Genomic DNA, 18643 nt, shown 5'->3' on the forward strand with positions numbered 1-18643 from the left:
AAATACACAGAACCAGTCTGGCTGGTTGAGGATTTGAGCTAGACAGACTAATCCATCCTAATCCCATTCTGGAATTAGCTGGTTTGTTACCTCTTCCTTTTTTAATTTGCTAGTCACCTCCATCACTTACATCCCAATCTTACCTGTAGGAACAGATCAGCCCATGCTCTTGTGCCAAGAGAAATGGTTATTCTGGATTACAGCAAGTGTTTGTCCTGGAGTGTGACTGTAAAACAATGGAACTGCAGCTCTTTGCTGCTATTAAATAATCCTGTCATCTGCCCAAAGATACTTTCATCAATGCTGTTATCAACCAACCCTCTGTGTACCTAAAGAGAAGCCCCACCATCACTCACATGGAAGAGCCTTACCATCTTACTTTATACTGTAAAACACATGGGCTCAATTCTGTGCTAGTGATAGAAGCACTCCTTAAATAGGTATTTATATAATATATCCATCCATCCATCCATCCATCCATCCATCCATGTTCCTCCCATATGTGCACTTACTTGCTCAATTGCCTAATTTAGCTTTTTCTGAATATACAAATAGGAAAAGTATCTAGGGAAGATCCACACCTTGACTAATTCAAAATTAAACTAATGAGAAATCAGTATGGAAGCAATTGGGATCACCCTAAGTCCCTTTGCAAAGAGCATGTTAATGTACAAAACGTCCCCAGAGAGAGATGTGTTCTGCAGCTACTAAAAAATTCTGTTCTGCTGTTCTCAAAGTAAGGAAACTAGGCCAGTCCATCCTGTCACTGCCTCCTGAGCCTTATTTTGATGCGTGCCTTTTGAAAAACCAGCAAAGAAAAAAAGCATCACTGAGTTCAAACGCACATTCCAAGCAGTTCCAACATAATTCTCAGTGATTTCCACACCAATTGTGTACATGCAACATTTTTGTGGCTGGTGCTGCCTAATTGTGAGGGATCAGCCAGAGAAACCACCCAGGTCGTCAGGGCTAAGATTTGATGACAGGATGTTCTCATTAGGTTCTGGGATGTGCTGGAACTCGTGTGCTCTGATTTATTAGGTCCTTAAAAAACAAAACCCTGGCACATTACAATTCTCCCTTATCTTTTCTTGAAGAATTGCCTGAAATTGCCTTTTACTCCAGAAGCACAAATGGTTTTCTACCACAAGAGTTTTGTGGCATGAAAAGAATGTGTCCTGTCCTAAGGTCCCTGCCCCAAACCCCCTCCCCATGTGGAGCACTGACACTGGGACCTGAAGTCTTGACTCCAGGACTTGGATCCTTAATATTGTCACTGTCTCTGTAGGAGAGTTTGTTGTTTGCTTAACTGCTGCCAAAACTTCTGCTTGTTTGTTTTTGGGGGCTGAGGGAAGAGTTTGTCTCTGCAGCAACTCCAACTGAGCCAGCTGGCCATAAAAATACAGAGTTTTACTTCATGTTTCACTGTATGTTCAAGGTTATATCCATGAAGTGCTTCCAGAAACCCCTGCAGAGTGTCTCTCTGGGATATTTCACAATAAATAAATATTATCTGTGAACTTTTGATAACACAAAGCAAGCCAGCTCTGCTGCTGCAGAAACACAGTGCAGTTACACAAAAGAGAACACTGGGTTTAACATTTCCCTCAGGGCAGATGGAAGAAATCACTTGAGCATTAACAAAAACCAAACCAGAAGAACTCAGAACAGCCCCTAAGTCAGAGTCACTGTGGTTAGAAAAGACCCTTCTGACCACTGAGCCCTTCCACGACCTGGATGTTGCCCACCCCATGAGGAGGAAGTGCCACACTAAAGCATCTCCTCATGGAAATAAAAATGCCAGCAAGCAGGTTCAGACACAGCTCCACTTTCACAGGTCTCACCACACTAAGGAATGAAGGCAAGAGAGAGAAAAAGTGTTTGAGACTTCACAAACAGGAGAATTACCTCTGTTTATGTTCCCCTCCAGTGGGACCTTTGGAGTGACAGTGACTGGCAGAATGACAAACAGACAGGGATTAGAGGAAGGTCTGAACCCCAGCACTGCAGGATTAGTGACACAATGCACGCACTCCATGGGCCACAAACACAGACCCCATCTTACTTTGTTCTTACACTTAAAAGAGCACAGGAAGCATTCTGCAGTGCTTCCATGAAATGTGTGCTTCTCTGGTACCTGAGCAGCTCCAGCTGCACAGTGACTCTGGGAAGGATGGGACATTTCCTGCACTACATCCCCTGTGTTGACATCACATGGAAGCTCTTCCCTTCCATGCACCATCAGTGAGAGCAGCTCTCAGCCCTCATGTACACCAGGGCTCAGTGCCAGCAGCACACTCAGGGAGCCACGTAGAAATGCATAATCCTCTATGTATTTCAATTATGTTTAGAGCCAACTCAGGATAAACTTTTCCAATAGAAAAGGCTGGAATGTTACCCTGTAATTTTCTTGTCATCACTTCCCTCCCTGGCATGAGGCTTTCTAGGACTGCAGGTTATCCTTACCTGGCAGCAAAGACACAGAGAACAAAGCCAGAACTTAAGGAAACTCTAATTAAATAGGCCTGAATTTAGGTCAACTATTAACTGTTCTTTTTCCATCCCATGACAGAAACAAACAGCAAAGAGGAATGCCAGTCTGTTCCAGAGTTCCCAGTGCTGGACAGTCTGCAACAGCTCTGCACTCACCTGATTCACAGTGGAAGTGCTTTTAGATCTGTGGAAATTCAGGATGGTGCTGTGAGGCTCTAACACAGAACCAAAACCAGGGGAGGAAGGCTCAGGGTCAAAGAGAGCTTGTTTGGAATAAAGACATTGCCCTCTGATAATGAAAAGCTAACTAATGGAATGAGGGAGGGTGGGCAGAGGAGAAGCCAGAGAAGCTGCTCTGCACAGCCCAGGGATGTACAGCCCCTTGCCTGGCCACCACTAATTCCAGATCCAGCTCTGGGCTGGCTTAGCACAGCCCAGGGCTTGCCCTGCCTCATCTGCTCTGCACCTTATTTTTAGCTGGGCTTTAGCCCTAACAGCCAACTTGGCCAACAGGTAGTTATCCTGCAACTACAAACCATGTCTCCTGGAATTCCTGCTTTCCTAGTAGCAAGAAATCCTCCCATTCTGCATTTCTTTAGTTATTTGGCTCTCTCTCTCTCTATATATATATAGCAAGAATTCCATCATAAATTTATTTGGGAAGTACAGGTGATTTGGTGGTTAATTTTGTTTGTGGAATATTTTTTTTTTTTTTTTTTAGAAAGAGTTAAAAATATATACTTACTACATATCATTATTCAAAAACTTAATTATGGGTAGGGCTGCAGTCTGGCTTTGACCCTGAATTTTGAAGTATCAAAATGTATTAAAAACAGTCTCTTGACAATTCCAGGTCTTTTACCAAGACATTAATACAAGCTGTCATTCTTCCTTCAGTTTACACATATAGCTCAGAGACTTTAATAGTAATAAACTGAATTTTTCTACTTTAATCCCAGGAGAACATTCTGTTGGGTAAAGGCCAGAATTTTTTTAGACATGTGAGGAAGACTTGAGCATTTGGGTCTGGCATTTTAGGAGACCCAAGTGGCACCTTCTGCTACAAACAGAGGACATATAGAAGCTGTGGGTCACACACTGGACACAATAAACCAAGCAAAGCCATCTCTTTGTCACTTTACACCACACCAAGTTCTTCAATTCAACATCAACAATGCCCTTTAAACACAGCTGCAATAAAAGGTGAAAAATAAAAACGAAAAATGTCCCATTTTGCAAAACCATCATCTGTATCAATGTCCAAACTTATGGAAAAAGCACCTACAGGGGCTCTGAAATTTGGTTTGCAGATGAGAAAGAGTAACTCAGCCACCATGTGCAGCCTGGCCCACTGCTGAGGTGCACACCTGGCACTGGGATGCTGGAACCAAAACCACTTTGGTTTTACAGCTCAGAGTGGCCAGGCTTTGCTCCCAAAGTTTCCAGCTCTTAAGAGCATCAAATCCAGGACTTTTCAAGTCAGACTCACCCAGGAACACGAGAGAGCTCTGCACTAACAACCTTAAAAGAACTCATGCCTTCATGTATCATTACATCAACCCAAAAATCATTTTTACCTCACAAAGGAGTACTCTAAAGCATCCTCGGATTCCCAGCTGGAATGATGTACTGCAGAAGGACAGAGCAATCCAGAAAGGGGGGTACCCACTCTATTCTGAAAGCACAGGTTGCAGTCATAACTGATCTGCTAATTCAGAACTTACTGGAGGAAGAAATGCTGGATGGCCTGAGCTGTCTGCATTTTTGGGCAGCTTCCCTGAGATTCCCAACAGGCTTCCCAGGAATTCCAGGCTCTGAAATCTTTAAGCAGGTATTTTCAGCACCAGAACACTCCTGTGAGCTTCCAACGCTCGAGGAAGTTGCTTTGGCAGAACTGCAATCCCCCCAGTGCTCATTAAGTAAGTCATTACTGCAAGGCCTTAAAATTCTCCCACTCCTTGCTCCCTGGCATCTGACCCAGCTTCTGGCAGCTGGCTGGAAGCACAGCAAGAGCCAAGCTCCCTATTCCACAGACCCATGGAATGGCTTGGGTTGGAAGGGAGCTTGAAGCCCCTCTCCCTCCACCTCCTGGCCATGGGCAGCAGCACCTTCCACCAGCCCAGGCTGCTCCAAGCCCCTTCCAGCCTGCCCTTGGGCACTGCCAGGGGTCCAGGGGCAGCCACAGCTTCCAGGAAAAAGACACAAGGTGAATTTTCAGCAGCAAAGACTGGGGCAAATGGGAGCAGTGTCCACAGTGAGGGCACTGATTACTCCTTGGGCTGCTCAATTTCTTTGGGATAAAGGGGGAGCTGTGTTTACACACAGCTGCTTATTTTCAAAAGCTGTGTAAGGAATGTGTTCCTAAACATGCAGGACCTTTTACTGCCACAGGAACTGTGCAAGGGGACACAGCCTGGCTGGTGATCCTCTGCAGGCCCAGCCACAGCCCTTCTCATCAGCAAGCAGCCCACTGCCCACTGCCAGCAGCAATTGCCCTCTGATCACCCCTTTATCTGCCCTAAGCCTCTGGAAGTCAGCAAAGCCTGCTACACTGTCCAGACAAGCAGCAGGACATCAGGACAGAGCCTGGCTCCCTTAGAAGGGGATTATTCCCAGCAGGGAGCTGTGCCTTGCTCACACAGCACACAGACCTCATCCTCCCCAGCCCTTGGAAATGAGGGATGGAGCTTGACAGCCACTGAGGAAGGACTTGTACAAGCCACCAATGTCAATTTATCACTTCACCTAAACATCCTCAGTGTGTGCTCTGGACCAGCCACACAAATAGTGTAAAGTCCCCACGTGGGAGGCCTGCCACTCTGACCCATGCAAAGGGGAAAGCTCTCCCACCATCACCTATGCAAGGGGAAATCTCAGGAAGGAACCTTTGCCCTTTTCCAGGACAGATTTGCTTTCTCCTGCCTGTGGAGAAGCCAAAGAGCTTGTCTGAAGGGTATTTCTGGACAGCCAGAACTGCTGTCCAGCTGGAGAGCAGAGCCTCAAGCAGCTGAGGCAGCTGAGCTTTTCCATTACAGCAATGACCAACAGTGAAAACACTCTGCAAAAATCCAAGGGAAGAATGGCAGGGGTGACAAGGTGGGGCACAGCAACCTGCTGCTACAAAAATGTTCAAGGACACTGTGGTGCCAACAATGGAAAAAGCAAAAAGGTTTAAAAGTTTCTTCCTGTAAGTGCAAGAGAACAAACAGGCTTCTCACTGACTTGCTCCACGTTCTCCTGAACCTCTGAGAGACAATGCAGACCACTAGCAGAACAAATGAAGGACCAGTTAACACTGGGGTCTGGGTCCTGCTGGCAGCCCTCCCCTGGCCTGTTTGTGGGATGGAGCTCTGGAATCTGGATAATCCATCTAGAGGCCACTGGCTGGAATGAACAGAGACCTGTTACAATGAAACACAGAATCACAGAATTGTTAAAGCTGGAAAGGACCTTAAAGAATCTCAAGTCCAACCACCTGACACCTGAAGTTTAAAAGGCCAAATGACAAGTGGAGGAGGGAAGAGATGAAGCTCTGTCCAGGTGCCAAAACAGAAGTTCTGCACATAAACAAATCAAAGGAGATTTCTAAATTTACTGGAGCATTAGCCACTTAATTTCATTCCTCACAGAAGACACAGAACAGGAAGAACAGCTGGGCCTGGCTCCCTTCTAAACTGAATGAACCTCTTTACAGGTATAGAAGGCAAAACTATTCTTCAACACCCTCGGTGTGATTCCCACCCACAGCCACGGGCACAGGTGGAATCCGAGGATGTGAACAGCATGGGCAGACTCAGCTGTCCCATGGCTTCTGCTGAGACCATGTTTAAAGGACACAGGAGAACAGCATCCACAGTAATCACTCACACAAAAGGAACAACTCGAAAAAAATGTGGGAAAGCATTTATGCAGCCCATACTCCCCAGACAAAGAGAACTTCAAACGCCCTGCCAGTGACAGTGAGTCACAAAGTGTGTGTGTGACAAAGGGCCACTTCCTCCCAGAGTCTTCCTGGTAATGCAGCTGAAAGCAGAATTGTCCTTAATTACTCAGCTGGCACTAAGTGGATTCCAGCCTCCTGAGAGGACAGTCCCAGGGCTGGGTTTTGGAGCCCAGCACCTGCAGTGCCACTGGCCATGGCAGGGCTCCTCCAGGCAGCAGCAGAGCCATGTCTGCCCACATGAGGGGTCCCTTCCCACCCAAAACATCCCAGGATTCCACAATCCCCTGATACACATACCCCACATTTGGATGACTATCTTTAGGTATTAAGGTATGTAAACCTGAAGTTTTGCAGAATTTAGTTTGCCCATCAATCCTATCTTAAGCCGAAATCCTTAATTTTTTAATTAACTTGTACACAAGAACTGGTTGAATTAATAATTGTGGAGTAATTTTTTTTGAGGAATAAAAAAATAGATGAAGTGAATGATTATAAATATATTCCAGCTAGTTGTGCTGGGACTAGAAATTCTGATTCTTTGTTGAAAAATAGTATTCAGTGTCACACAGGCAGATTTTGTGAAAGCACATAAAGTCAGTCCAAGCCTCTGCTGTCTCCCAGTCAAGCATTTTCTGGAAGGGAGCATTTCAAAACTGGAAGGGCTGACAGGGAGAGAACAGTCCTGAAGCAAAAGCTAGGTCTGAATTCTCACAATTCCTTACAGAGCAGAACCTCATCTACCTATAATTACATGGACTGTGATACTTACAAAAACCACACAGCCTGACATTAGACATACTGACATCCCACTATTTTTAGTGAAAAAACCCAGCAAACAGGCAGCCTGGGAGGGCTGATTTTCACTGTCACACCACAGAACTGGTCTGCAAACATCAGAGTCCCATATACATTCCCTGTGGCCATTTGGGGGGAAGAGTTTTCTGCAAGGCCCAAACAGCAGCCCTCAGAAACAGACACAGAATTTTCTCATTATGCATCCACCTCTCTTTATGCTTTCCTTTTTTCATATAGACTCTTACACAACAAAGCATTTTTTTCCTTTCCACCTCACCACATTCCTAGGAGCGTGCCAGGCTCGCTGCACCTCGCACAGATGTGTTATGAATCTAACTCACACTCTTTCCACACAGGATATTTTGATCATTCCCTCTCCTTTTCCCCATCTCAGTCCCATCCAAAACAGCACACAGTCATAATCGTAAATTCTCCTGCTCTGACCTGAAAGGCCATTCTTTCAAGGACTGTTTCTCTTGAAAAAGCTGTGACTAAGGAGAAGGAGTTTTTGGGCAAGGTTCATCCCTGCAGTCTGCCATGGGAGGTGAGGTCTGCTGGAAGTTAGTACCTCTTTCTATCCAGAACCCACCTTCTCCCTCCTGGCACTCAAGAACATTCAGATGAAACATAAATTTCCAACAAGTGCATTAGAATAAATTGGAGCATTATTGCTAGAACCTCATCTCAATGTGTGAGTATCCAAAATGTCATTTATTTGTGGAATGACACCTCACCAAGAGTTTCATGCCCCTTCAGTAGCACTCTGTCAATGAAGCTGCTCCTCCAATCCAAGGAATTTTCCTGCAAGAGGAGAGCTGCCAACTTTCCCTCTTTGGCGAGCAGGGTCCCATTCTTGCACCTCTCTCCATTTCCTGAACAGTGTTGTTTTAATGAGCCCTCCAGTCTGGTGGAAAGCTAGCAGAGACAGTGAGGAAAAGCATAATAATAAAAAGGAGAACCACCTGAGAGGGGAGAAGATTAGGAAGAATTTTTCCACTGAATATACAATAGTTCTGACTAGAAATACGACAAAAAGGAGACAGCTCTCCTCTGCAGAAGGAAGGAAAACAGCCCAAGTGTCCAGTTTAGACACATAAAAGGACCTCTTAAACTGAACAGTAAATTCAGAACTACAAAGAAGAAATGCTTAGTCAAATACTGTGTTGCAGAAAAGGCAGCAAGAGAGACAGTGCTATGCACCAAAAGCAATCAGGAGTATGATTTTCAATCCTGCCACCCAGAACTGCAGTGTTCATTTGGATTCAAGCCCTATGGACACAAAGGTGAGCTCATCCCAGCTCTGGGATCCAGACTGGATCCCAGACTGACAGGGTGCTGGCTGTGGCTGAACTCCCAGAGCAGGATGGCAGGGGAATGATGTGAGAGTGGCAGTCCAAGGTGAGAGAAAGGCTGTTCAAAATTAGGAGACAAGAGAACCAACCAATGCAGCAGAAGAGTTGAAGTGGCACAACAGCAAATAACAGCAATTTTAAAAAGTGTATCCAAGCATTAGTCACAGATAATAAGCCTCTCTTTCTCGCCACATGGAATTTCAGCCATTTCTCAAAATTCCACTGGCATAAATATAAAGGAAAAGCTCCAACTATAAACTGTCACTGAATGCTGTTGAACTCGGGCTCCTGCTTTTTTTTCCATTAATGCACTGTAAGTCAGCATTCCAAGAGCAACAAATGTGTCCAAGCCCAAGCTATTTCCCAACAGTCCATGGACCATGAGAGTGTCCAAGATAACAGCAAAAATATGCACCAGGCCATTCTACCCAGATACCACATCCACAGAGGAAGGGGTGTCCCACAACAAACAGCCTCAAAAACCCAGCTGAGCACAAAGATCACTACACTGCTGACCTGAAAATCCTGAAAAACAAATAACGTCCAAGCCATTAGCGAGACAGAGCATCTGCTTGGGATTTGGGAAGTGTGATTTGGATAGAAGCTCTGCCACTGTGGAACAGCCACTTCCCAACTGTGGGCATTAACTCACCCACTTCTAGTTGGGGTAATAACCTGCAGTGGCTTTGAATGTCCCACTCAAGCTGTAAACATTATCATCATCCCAAATAAGCCTTCACAGAAGATGCTGAAAGCAGGTGAATATTTCCCAAGTGCTAAAAGGTTTCACAGATGCTCTTGGTTGTCCAGTTCTGCCCTTCCACAGAAAAGCACCTGAGGGAACTCACTGTCCAGCAGCACAGCTTTCCAGTTCTCCCTGGCTTTCCAGCTTCTGCCTCAGCTTCCCTGGCAGTGCAGACACAATCCTATCTTTTACCTGTGCCAGTGCCTCCCAGTCTCATTGGAAACTTGTAGAGGGACTGCAAAATATGGAGTTCTGTGGAGATGCTGGCAGCTGGAACACTGTACACTGTGCCATCACCTGTGGGGTTCAGAAAAAGGATGCTACATTCAACACAGGGAGTTCCCTCCCATTAACAACATTTAAAGTTGAATTTCTTAATGCTTTAAGAAGGGAGACAGGGCAGCTGGAGGCAGAGAACTCTGGATTTCCAAGGAGCCTTACATCTGATGAACAGCTGTGAGTCAACCTGCGTGGCAAAGGCTCAAGAATACAAGTGCTCAGCTTTAAATGCCACAGATACAGACATGGAATGACCTGCAGGAGACACTGCTGGCTGTTCTCCATCACCTCCTCCCTCAAATGACACAGGTTTCTCCTTTACATGGCAACACACATCCCTAATAAGTGCTATTGAGGGCCTGATCAAGACACAGACATTTGGGCTTTGGTGCCTATGGAATTTCTCCCACTATCAGAAATTCTAAGTGAGCCTGGAGATGCAAGGAGAGCACATCTGCTCACTGCAGTGCTGGAGAGCTGTTCCTAATAACAATGCAGATGTTTCCAAATGCAAGTGGATGGGATGCCCAGATGGCTCTCATTGTCCCATTTTTCCAAGCAGCCTGACAAACCTCAGATGTAAAAAAATAAATATGAATGATGATTCTGTCTCGCCAGCAAAAGAAAAAAATATAGAGCATGTATGACAAAGAGCAAATGAAGGAGATCTGAGGAGGTCAGAACTTGATCAGCCTCCCTCCAATTAAACCAAGTGTCTAATCAACCCCCACAATATGGCACAGTGAGCCCTCCAAGAACAGATAAATCAATTAAAAGTATCTCCCCTTGTGTTCCCTATTAAAGAGCACTGTTAACTAAAGGAAGAGTCATTTTTACTTCTAGTAGTAAATGTTCTCAGCATCAGAAACTTGGAAGCTTTGAAGTGCTGGAAGTAATGAAACTATATTGTTTCTTATTCTTGGCAGAGAAAACTCTGATTAAGAAAAGGAGCTTGAAATAAATCAAGAATCAACCCCGTAAAAGCAAAGTGAAAAATACCATTAAAATACCAAAGAGAAGGTTCAAATGCATCTGTTTGCAAATTCACTTGTGATCAGGAATAAAAAGAATATGAGTTGGCTATGGAAGAACCTGAACAAAACCCAGGGAATATGGTAGTGCATTTTCAAGTACTGTTCAGGATGAACTATTCAAAACAGTTCCTAAAATTAATTACATGGTTTCTGATACTCACTGCCAGTTGGTCACAATCAAACATTCAGAAAGTAAAATCAGGAACTGGATTTTTATTGCTATTATAGATCTATGGAATACAGGGCTTTTGCTAAAAATCAACAAAATCCATGTTGCAACTAGTTACATCGTGTGATGTATCAACTAGAGTTTCTCCATAAGCCACAGAGTACAATGAGTTGCCCTTTCACTCTGAGATTCTTCTCAGGAGCTTTCAAAACTGGTTTTGCCACAGATCAGATGAAAGCAAGATACATACCTGGAACTGCTGTCAGTCTAGAAGCACCAGCTGAATTGTTCATGTCCAACAATAGGATTTTTAAGTACAGGTTGGGATATTTGCTCTATGTTGTGAGGAAACGTGGAAGGTCAGAATGCAGTTTGACCACGGCTCTTACCTTAATACCTCCAACAGATTTATTGTCAAGGAGAGAGAGGCACAACTACCATTCCTCTTGGAAATTATGACTTTGTGTTCTGGAGCTAGTAGTGAGGAGAATTAAAGGCAGAGCAGAGCTCTCCATTAAGAAAGCACAGAGTTCCTTGGATGGCCTTGCATCACCTGTTACTGTTTCCATAAGATACTAAAAAAGCTCAGTTTATACTGTGTTTAACCCTGTTGCAGTTGAAAATTTATTATCTGAAAGACTTTAGATATTACTAGGATTTTGCACAAGATGATCAGTGTATTTGGAAGTTTTTATTCTAATTTGCAATAACCAGGTGATGTTGATTTATTATTTGATTTCTGTAGGATTACAGAACACAATTATTTGGCAAACAAATTGTTACCCAAACTCTGTGATGCAGATTTTGGCATTTATGATTTCATATAAAAAGACAGAGCTTGCTAGCCAAGTGTGCATTTTCACACACACTCCCTGTCCTCCATGGAGGATGCCAGTGTCTGAATGCAGCTCTCTGCAGATATGGAGGTCCCTCTTAGGCATCCTATGCAAAAATATGGGAGAAGGAGGAAAATCCTGTTATTTCTGACCACCTGATGGACAGAGCCTGCTGCCAGCAACAAGGGGAAGGACAGACCTGTTCTCTCCAGGCATGTCTGGGAGGCAGCAGCCTGCTTGCTACCTGTGGGGAGAGGTAAAATGCCCAAGGAGACACAAGGGCAGGGTTCCTTTGGATAGATCCTCAAACTTTTCCAGGGCATGATTAGAAATAGGCCCTGCCAATAATGCTGCAAGGGAAGACACACCAACAAAATGCTTCCCTGGGCTACTCCTGAAGTACAAGCCAGCTAAGCTCTTCCTCCCTCCCTGGGTTCCCTTCCCAAACCACATGGTATGTGATGGAATCTACATGGATTTCCCACAGGTCAGCCTCTCCCCAGCACCACACAGGAGAAGGGCAGCCTCACCAAGACATCAACTCCCTCCTTTCCAACTCCACCTGCAGACTTGTGTGACTTTTAATACCCTCCAGAACCCTAATTATCATCTGGCTGATCCTGTCCCTCCAAAGAATGATTAGGCAAGGTATTCTGGAAAAAAAAAAAACCCTGTTTTCTTAGCAAACAACAGCTGGGTCATGCTGTTACTCTGCAGTGTTTTACTACTGCATTTTGGAAAGATTTATGCTCTTGTGTAACCCAGCAGTGGATCTGAAGAAACTCAGTCCCCTGGGAGCAATGTGAAGCATGAGGCTGATGTTCTCACGTTAGGAATTTCCCTCCACGCTCCTGTCAGCTGCAGCTGCCCAGTTCTGTGTCATCCCACAGATCTGATAAGTGTACTCATCATCTACACCATGTTTTGTAGGGATAAAGGGAAAGGTGCAGTGAGCTCTGGCACATCTTGGTGTAATACATGGGGAGCAGCAAGAATTACTGCCCAGTAACCCCACATGGACCCCACCAAAAGCAGGAGCATGGCATCCTAGGCTCCCCTTCAGAACACACCAGAAGCATTTTGCTTCTCTGTCATCAACCACAGATGCCAGCATCTCATCCAGGTATTTTCAAAGATATAGATGATTTAAATTTCCCACAGTTTGGATTCTTAAACTGTTTCTAGAATCTTCCTATAAATTTATTGAGCATGAATCCCATTAAAAACCAGGTGTCTCACAGAGGGGAAAAACTGTAAAACTGCAGAAAACTGAGGAGGAGAAAGTCCAGCAAGAATCATATGGTATGGAAATCACTCTTTTCTGTTATGACACAAACTGCTATTTTCCCATCAAAAGCCTGCTGTAGAACACAGAGTGATGAACCAAGGATCTTTGCTCCCAGTCAGTCTCTCAGTGCTCTCATTTCAGTCCTAATTTTGTAGGATGTGAAACACATGAACAAGGCTCAGCCCCCACGAGCTGTGGGAGGATTCATTTCCTCTGGTTCCTGACCTCTAATTCACAGAAACTCCCCCTGACAAGGCAGCTCTTCTCATTCCCTTATTCTCACAGAGTGCCATGCTGCTACCTATGTCCTGGCCCATAAAAAGCACTTTTATCCTGCACATCTTTCTGAGCAAACTCAGCAGCAGAAATCAGTCACTTCACACCCAGGCCAGGAAGCTCAGTCCTACATGGACCACCCAAGGGTGATCCTCACCTTGGCATGTCCCTCCCAGATTAACTCTGGGAATGCCATCTATAAACCAACCAGGCTCCTTCACATAGGAGCAGATGCTCACACAATACTTAAACACCTCTCCTGTCCATTAGCACCACTGTTTGTTGAAAGTTTTCTTCTTCCTATGCAATTTGGGGGCACGGGGAGTTTTTATTGGAAAACAGTGTGAGCCTTGGAATGGCCACAAGCTGAATGTACTGACCTGTCTCCATTTTTTCAATTTTCCCTTCATACAGATTTTTCTGTGTGTTTTACTACTCTGGCGCTGGGTGTCTGCAGTTGGAATCAAGCCTTTATTCTTGGTTTCATTTAAAAATCATTTTCCTTTGTTATTGCCAAGAATAGAAGATGACTTGAGCAGATGGATGTTCCTGCTCTCATAATCAGGCACAACCTCCCCTACACAGACAGAGCACATCAGTCACTCCACAGCACCTTCTGATCTACTCCTGCTCAAGATTTTCTTTCTTGAAAACAGAACTGTAAGCTTTTCCTCACTTTGCTTCCTATGCCTCCATCACCAACACTCCTTTTCTTTTATACCACACTGTGCTTTTCTGGTTGTATTCCATTACCTTTTCCTTAAGCAAATCTTTACTTGAAAAAAAAATAAGCCAAATTCCACTAACTATATTCAGTGAAGAACTTCAGGGAATCCACTTAAGTTTCAATTTAAGAGAAGAAAGTTAAATTAAAAGCAAAAGCTCCAAAAGCACTGGACAAAGAACAGGCTGTCCTTAGACAATGCAGGTTATTGCCATCAGTACAAGTTATTGGTGGCCCTTTCTGCACAAGAGAGCTGGAAGGAGACTTCTGACCAGATACCAGGAAGAAATTCTTCTCTGTGAGGGTTGTGAGGCCCTGGCAGAAGCTGCCCAAAGAAGCTGCCCCATCTCTGAAGTGTCCAAGGCCAGGCTGGATGGGCCTAGAAGCAAGCCAGGGTAGTGGAAGGTGTCCCTGCCCATGGCAGGGGGTGCAGCAAGATGATCCTTAAGGTGCCTTCCAACCCAGACCAGGCTGGGATCCTGTGATTATACAACCATGTCCATACTGAACACAGGATGTTACACAACAGGCTGTAGTGAATTCACAGAAATCATTTCCATCTTCCCCATTGTTCTGATGCACCAACTTGTGTGGTGGGCTGTGCAGCACCAAAAACATCCTGCACCAGAACACAGGTCATGAGAAACTCTGCTGAGAAGGAGCTCAGACACCCTCTGGCACGACAAGGTCCCTGAGAACACGAATGTGCCTGGGGAAGTGCAGAGGGAGGTCTCCCAAGCAGGCAATAGTCTTCCCATTCTTCTACCTTCTATTCCAGGGTTTCATTCCCAGGCAACCAGGAGCAATTCCCAAATCATTTCTTCCTCCTACATGTTTCCCACCTGGGACAAAGACACTCGAGGCCAGTGCCATGGCAACCCCATCAGACACACAAGCACTTTGGTTCTTTGGGGAAAATGAAAATCCTGAAAGGAAGCTGGGAGATAAAGGCTCCTACTCCTTGTTTCCCACTGTTAGGAAGTAATTACAAAAATACTTTCATCTCAAGTGCTTGCTGGGTGAATAGGTTGTCATTTAAAAAATACTCTGGTGTGAAGAGGAGGATGGAATAGGAGAGCTCTGAGCACGTTACTGTGCTGTGTAACTGCTAAGCTCAGGGTTGGCTGTCATCATTCCACCACACAAAATGCACAGAAAAAATGATAAAGGAACAAGACAGGAGGAAGGATAAATTGAATCCTCACTTATCAGCTTGAGCAGAATATGATCCAAACCCTGCCTCATCATCCCACTGATGTCACTTTGAGTGTTCCCACTGACTCCATCAGATTTGGATCAGGCTTTATGTTTCTGAAATGTAGCTTGGGTTTTATTTTACCACACTCCTGAGCCAAATTCAGCAGAACTTGCACAGAAGGCCTCCTAGGTGCAAATTTGATTGTAAATTCTACAGGTTCTTTGCCTGTTTCTGTTGCTCTTGAGCTCTTTCAAGGAATAAGGTCAATGATCACACATTTCAGTGATGGTTCTCAGCTTATTAACAAGGAACAGCTTCTTTTCATCCCACCCAGAAAGAGTAATATCATTGTTATACTTCTAAAACCTCCCAAACTCAGGCTTGTCCAGACAGCATTTCCTTCCATTCCTAAGAAAAATCTATTTTGGTGAGAAAATCTTAAGGATTTATTTAAATCATGTTTTAACATGACAGCCTCATACATTTTTTCTGTCTGCACAGCTCATTCACTCTCTGTCCCTCAGACACTTCACCCCCAACATGGAGACTTTGCCTTCATTTCCTTCTGCCCTTAAGGGTATTTTTTGATTTAGGAGACTTTACTTGGGAGTAACACAAGATGAACTCTGACTACCTGCAGTACTCAACCCAAATGAGAAGCACAGATGTTCAGTGTCTTTAGGATCAAGACTTAAATGGCTGGGGAAGTTGAGCTTACAAATGTCATCCCAGGGCAATCTGACATGGAAAAGCTGTCAGGAGACTGCCATGTGTATTTACACCCATGGAGACCTCGAGACACTGTCCTACTCTGATTCCCAGGGCAGACCTAACCAGATGCTCATCCCAGATGTTTAAAAACAAATGTCCACTGTCACATCCTACTGCATTTAAGTGTTTTTTCAATAGCTGGGATTTCCCAGGGGAGGCCTTGCCTTCCACCCCACAGATGAGGAAGACTTTCCTGTGTCCAGGGGAACCACCCTGAGCTCAGCACTTCAAACCAGCAAACACCCTGTCAATGCACATCACAAGGACCCAGTAGGATTTTGGGTTAATAAAATGATTTTAAAGTTTGATGGTCAAGACATACTCCTTCCCTGCACTGCCTCACCTAGCAGAAGAATGACAGATTCCAAGGAAAACAGGAAAACAAGAACCTTTGAATCAGCAGATTACCCATGATATACAAGTAGTCATTCCTGCCAAGAGCCTGTCAAAATATGGAGTATTACCCACATTTCTCTGATATCACTGAGTGAGAGCAGAGGTATCTTCCAAGCATAAAAGATATAAAACTATCTACAATCCAACCAAACCCCAAATATTCAGGTCCATTTATATGCAAGAGATCCCACTCACAGGAAAATGACTGACAAGACAGAGGTATAAAAAGGCAATAATTCATGAAGGAATCCTTCAAAGCCCAAACTGGGTGTGCACAGACACAGAGAACAATTTCTCACAGGAATGGGGCAGCATTTCCAATCTGATTTCTTGAGTGTCTCAGGTAAGGCTTCTAAAGAAACCAGTCTCTACACAAAGGACATTATGAAAACAATACATGCAAATTGCCACTGCCATTCCCTGGAGAGGCCATCCAGAGCCATGGATAACACAGACAGAAATCAGCACAGGGAAGGCTGAACCCACACTGCCCAGCAGCCTAGGGCATCCCAGTATCTCCCCAGAACCCCTGATTTCTCATTTCCACTTAGGACAGCTCAGTGAAGCTGCATCAGGGACAGCCATAAAGCAAACAGGGGAAGAGAAGTGGGCAGTGTGCTGACTTCCATGAGAACCAATCAATACTGGCAGCCCTGTGATCATTGCTAAAACCCTGCTCTCAGCATGGCAGCTTTTCCCTTACAGCTCGTTCTGCCCAATAGCTTGAGCAATGTCCAACCAACCCCCAAGCACGGTCAAACCTGCAGCAATACCACATGTCCTGTCAGACTGCAAGCTCCAGCCACAGAGCTGAAAGCCTTCCCCTCAGAAAACCCATTTTTGTAAGAAAACATGACACAGTGTGCTCTGTATCACTGCCCAGAGAGGCTGTCACACTGTTTCCAGCTTTGTTACAACTTCATTGATGACAACAATTTTACATACTTTTTTATGTTAGGGGCTGTTTTGTTGAGTCATTTGTCATCTGTTAGTGAAAATTTGGATTCCTGTGTGTGCTGGCTGGACTCCCAAAGTGTGAGCACAGCATACTCTGTATCTCTGCCTTGAGCCCAAGCACACTGGGAGGGGAGAGAGGACAGAGAATAAAGAGGAACACTTCCATGGCATCAATGTGCAGCTCACACATAGACAACTCAACCACTGAAAACATTTCCTCAGGCTCCACAGGCCTGGGCACCTTGCTTACCCTTGGAATCTACAGCTGGAAAAGGCCTCCAAGATCGAGTTCAGCCTTTTCCCTCAGCACTGCCAAGGCTACCACTAACCCATGTCCCCAAGTGCCACATCTACATGACTTCTAAATCCCTCCAGGGATGCTGACTCCCCCACAGCCCTGAGCAGCCTGTGTTAGAGTGTGACAAGCCTTTTCACAAAGAAATTTTTCCTAATATCCACTTCAAATCTGCCCTGCTGCAAGCTGAGGCCACATCCTCTTGACCTGTCATTTTTTACCTGGAAGAAGAGACTGAACTCCACCTGGCTACAACCTCCATTCAGGGAGTTTTGATCTCCTTTCAGAGAAGAGATCAGGTCTCCCTGAACCTCCTGTTCTCCAGGCTAAACTCCTCCAGATGCATGAGATAAATTGGAATGGCCTTGCTGGGGTACTGCAAGCCAAGCACCCCTACTTCTGTGCATTCTAAGTGCTTCTTTTACTTCCCAAACCCTTTCCAGCTTCAACAATGTGAACACAACATAAACACAGGAACGTGAGAAGCTGAAAGATACTGAAATGAAGCCAGAGCACTGAGGGGTGCAGAGCTGCTCTGGCATCCTGAGCCCAGAGCCTCAAAAGCCTCAACCTTCAATATGCAAGGCCTTGGCTCATGATGATTTGCATAATATTAGAAACACATACAAGCAAATGGATTAAACTACACGATTATAATTATTCTCAGACATGGTAATTATTCTCACATGCACCAACCACACTATCTTCAAGGCAGAGGGGAATTCCTGGATGTGACAAAACATATCTGACCAACACAAGTGCCTTCATTGCGACCAGCACAAGGAGGAAAACAATGAACAGGCCAAATTTCCCTGTTACTCAGAAAGAAACAGGACCCAAAATGTAAAGAGGAGTGGCACAGCTTCTTGCAAAAGCCCGAGGGCAGGAGTGAGCTGGCCCAGCCCTGAAGCAGTCCCCAGGGGTTGTGTACCTTGGGCGTGCACGTCGGGGAGCAGGGCAGGACGCGGCGCCACCGCCGACCGCCTGTACACCATGTGCACCCTGCCCTTCTCCTCCTCCATCTGCTTCCCTCTCTCCAGGGGCTCGATGAAGTACTCATCCTCATCAGTTCTTATCATTCCAGCCTGCAAG

At 45.0% G+C, this 18643-nt stretch overlaps 1 protein-coding gene across 5 annotated transcripts in view; it reads right to left on the reverse strand.

The window, feature by feature from the left end:
* ADAMTS3 (ADAM metallopeptidase with thrombospondin type 1 motif 3) overlaps positions 1-18643 on the reverse strand; it is a 55868-nt gene that overhangs the window by 15686 nt on the left and 21539 nt on the right. For all 5 annotated transcript variants that reach the window (XR_013774338.1, XM_079306361.1, XM_079306360.1 and 2 more), the window contains one exon: positions 18483-18636. Coding sequence is in view for 4 of the 5 variants with exons in the window: in XM_079306360.1 (XP_079162486.1) it covers positions 18483-18636 (154 nt within the window). In the remaining variant the exon portion in view is untranslated. The remainder of the gene's footprint in view (positions 1-18482; positions 18637-18643) is intronic.

This window comes from Erithacus rubecula, assembly GCF_903797595.1.
Source record: "Erithacus rubecula genome assembly, chromosome: 5".
Classification (NCBI taxonomy): Eukaryota; Metazoa; Chordata; class Aves; order Passeriformes; family Muscicapidae; genus Erithacus; species Erithacus rubecula.